Source organism: Eretmochelys imbricata, chromosome 3 (genome assembly GCF_965152235.1).
Source record: "Eretmochelys imbricata isolate rEreImb1 chromosome 3, rEreImb1.hap1, whole genome shotgun sequence".
NCBI lineage: Eukaryota > Metazoa > Chordata > Testudines > Cheloniidae > Eretmochelys > Eretmochelys imbricata.
The window spans coordinates 155,465,839-155,469,519 of NC_135574.1; the positions used below are offsets into that span (position 1 = coordinate 155,465,839).

Here is a 3,681-nt window from a genome sequence, read left to right on the forward strand (position 1 = left end):
CTGGCATTTTCTCCGCATACCAGTGACGATAAAGGGGTGTTAAGCTGCACGTATCGCACTCAGCAGCGCAGAAGGTGCCACGCGCTGGAAACGGTACGTTCAGTAGCAGAACCTGAGCATTCTATCCGGATGTGCCTGAGACATACAACAGGGACACTCCATGTGAACATACCCTGTACAGTCAGCAGCCCATCGGGGGCACCTCACCTGGGCGTACCCAGTACGTTCAGTATCAGGCTGCCCAGATACCCAGCGCAATATAGCAGTGGTGCCCTCAGGACATTCACTGCCAGTGTCAATGGGGCTGCATCCATTGACGCCAACAGAGAACATGGCTCAGCATTTTACTGTCTGAGATGTAGGTCATCTATAAACGTAACAAGTGGTCTATTCAGTGTGCTAGGTGGCACAACACTCTATTGCACACCATTTCTTGTTCACAACCTCATGAATCATGAGGTAATGTGTAATCATGCCCTTTGCTTACCACTGCATATATTTTAAAGAGCTCAACCATGCACTCTCTATCACACCCTACAAATATGTGGGAATGTGTTCCTTTTGCGGGCTGGGGACTCGAGCAAAGGGTTAAATTGAAAATGAGACCACTTGGACTAAAATAACGTTATGGTATAGCTAATTAAGGACTATGCTGCGAAGGGCGTCGGAGTGGCCTGCTGCTAGGCCATGATTTCACTAGTCTGCTTTGATTGTGGCTAGGGGTGTGGGGAGTAGCATTCCACACCGACAGCAAGATACTGACTGATCAATAAGGGGAGTCCCGTCTGTGCTTTTGGGAATTCAAGGCAGCCGACATCAGCTTCCGGGCCCAATCCTGTGAACACCACCTGTCTTCAGCTCCCATGGCACGACTGGGCCCTATATCTGCGGCTTGGAGGATGAATGACCTAATCTGCCACGCTGGTGATTTATAGCAGCAAAATACCACCTCCCATCTTCAAGTAATTAGCAAATGCAGGTGGCTTTGATATAAATCTCCAAATCAAGGCACAGCTGTAACTCTCTTGGGGACACCATCACTCCTGAAAACAAAAGTCCTGGGGAACTAATGTCACGCATTAAAGATGGACTTCCACTCACTGGTATTGCCAAGATTTGCATTTTTTCACTGAACAGCATGAAAGACGGATCCCGCCCCACTGCACAATTCTATAGAAGCTTCAGCACGGGGATAGCCTTTAACCCTCTCACTCCCAAATAAAAAAAAGGCTGCCTTCTCATCAGTATGCTGCCTGTCTTTATCCTCTGAGCAAGAACACAGACTCCCTGACTCTAATCGAGGAAATGCAATAGTATTCTGCAGCACTGACTCAACACCACTGCAGTAAGAGTATTGTGAGCCACAGGATTCCTGATCTTCACTGGAGCAGAAAGGAAACCTGACATCTCAACCCCGTTGGTGGTTTTTACAGGGCTGGTTGAGTACAGTTCCATCGTTTGCAAATCACAATGGACAGGCCATTCTTTTTCACCGGCAGAATTTACACAGGATACTGTTAATATGTTGGGAATTCAGATACACTGATTTCAGCTGGCTGTTAAAAAAACTGCTTCAATTAAACTTAACCCTTCACATGCACCACAACAAAAAAAGAAGAATTTTGCTTTCAAAAGTGCTGTGCCTGCAATCGATTAGAAAAACACTGAAAATCTTCTCATAAAATATTGGATTTTCAAATGGGGCCTATGGGAGGTAGGTACCAAAATCTCATTGAAATTCTAGGGGAGGTAGGTGCCTAACTCCCTTAGGAGCCTTTGAAAATCCATTCCCCCCCACCCCCCGCACACAAAAAAATATAGTCAAGGAAAAACATTTACCACATTTTTTGTCTGTAGTTTTTTGCCATAGGAAGGTAGGGGCTTTAGTGCCTGAGGTATAGGTAGTTCCTGGATGCTTTTAGGAAAGTGTGAAGGTGGGAGAGACTGGAGAATAGTTTGCATAGCTTGCAGGTATAAAGAACCAGGTGTGTTCCCCACCAGGCTGTTGAATTTGTCTTCCCCGAGCAAAGCTGTCCAGTGGTCTGGATGATCCTGCAGAACTTTCCGCATCTTAAACTGTGGGTTAGGCATGAAGAGCAAGAGGTAGTCGAGGCAGAGCTTTTTTGATGCCACGTTGACTTTGGAGTCCCACATCTGCTCCAGGATGACATCCAACGGGGTGAGCCCCTTGCTGTCCTCGATCCTGGGAGAAGCCCCATTTCCTAGGAGGATGAGGACAGTCTCTGACCTCAGCAGTTCGCAGGCAAGGTGCAGCGGGGTCTTGCCATCTTCCAGATGAAAGCAGCCAGTCCTGTTGATGTAGGAATTTAGGCTGGGTAGCTTGTGTGCAATCTTGATGATCAGCGCCAAAATGTCCCTCCTGTCGTATGTGACTGCCATGGCCAAATGAGGGGCAGAGGACGGGCAATAGCAGAAATGCTCTCCAGGCACCTTGAGAGCGTCCTCTGGAAAATGAGACAGCAGATACTGGGCATAAGGCAGGTGATTATGCACCACTGCATAGAGAAGGGCTTCCGAAGGTGAATATGTTCTCAGGCTTGCATTTTCCTCCCAGTAAAAATATTCCATAGTTCTCATATCTTCCAGCATCCACACCGGTTTGTGGTCTCTCACAGCCTGGTAGAACATATAGGATAAGAACTTACAATGCCTGCTCTGCTCATCCTGCAGGCTGGCCTGGTTACTGGCCATGTCTCAGCAAATAAACAAGACCTGCACACAAGCTCGCTCCAGAATGTAAGATTCACTCACTTTGAATGCAGATCCCGATGCTGCTGCAACCTTCAGCCTGTCATTGCAGCCCAGACTGCACTAGCTGGAATGCCTCGGCTTGAACATCTCCACCCATTCATTGTTTTTTCCCCTCATTGCAGTGGTTTTGTTTAGGTAAGCACAATCCCACAGGCTCAGTTAACCCATGCCATGCAATAGATGGTTAGTCAGTGCACTCTGCTCCGTGCACAGCACAGGTTAGAACGCTGTCAGACTAGCAGTGATTTTTATAGATGCAGAGCTACATAGGAGAGACTAAAATTAGCTTTAGAGGTGAGGCAATTTTCTGTCTGTGTTTGATGCCTACCCAGATCAGCTGATATAGTGCAGTAAGCACAATATGCATTTATTCATTTGTCTTTGTCCCTCGTACTTCTACAATTCCTTATATAATAAATGTATATTGATACTATATAATCAATATTGAGTACCATATATAATTTCCATATACTGATTGCTAGCTATATGGTTATAAAGTGACTTCTATTTACTAAATACTGTTATGGGTGACGCATTAGGGGACACTGATAATGGTTTGTCTATTAGAGGTCATCAATCCTTGAGGGGGCCATTTAGGGATCTGGGGCAAAAATTGGGGATTGGTCCTGCTTTGAGCAGGGGGTTGGACTAGATGATCTCCTGAGGTCCCTGCCAACCCTGATATTCTATGATTATATGATTCTATGATGCATAAGCCCATAGGCTGAAACTCTACATAGAATGAGTTGAAGACACCATGCAGTAACCCCATCCAGAGTCATGAAGGATATTGGATAGTTAAAGCACTTCCCTTTGTCCGGCAGTTAAAGCTCTGAGGTTCCTTTGTGTTGCAAAGCAGATGCATGAAGAAAGGATTAATGTCCAAGCCACCTTTCTGTCTAGACCAGC

The 3,681-nt window shown here is 46.1% G+C and overlaps 1 protein-coding gene across 1 annotated transcript; it reads right to left on the reverse strand.

Moving 5' to 3' along the window:
- Nucleotides 1-1,821: 1,821 nt before the first annotated feature.
- On the reverse strand, nucleotides 1,822-2,712 carry LOC144262236 (ankyrin repeat domain-containing protein 9-like). Its single transcript, XM_077811917.1, has one exon. It carries the CDS (start codon nucleotides 2,710-2,712, stop codon nucleotides 1,822-1,824), a length of 891 nt encoding a protein of 296 aa, XP_077668043.1.
- Between the last annotated feature and the right edge of the window lie 969 nt (nucleotides 2,713-3,681).

Coding starts and splice junctions, on each gene's coding strand:
- LOC144262236 (XM_077811917.1), bottom strand. CDS start 2,712: ATGGCCAGTAACCAGGCCAGCCTGCAGGATGAGCAGAGCAGGCATTGT.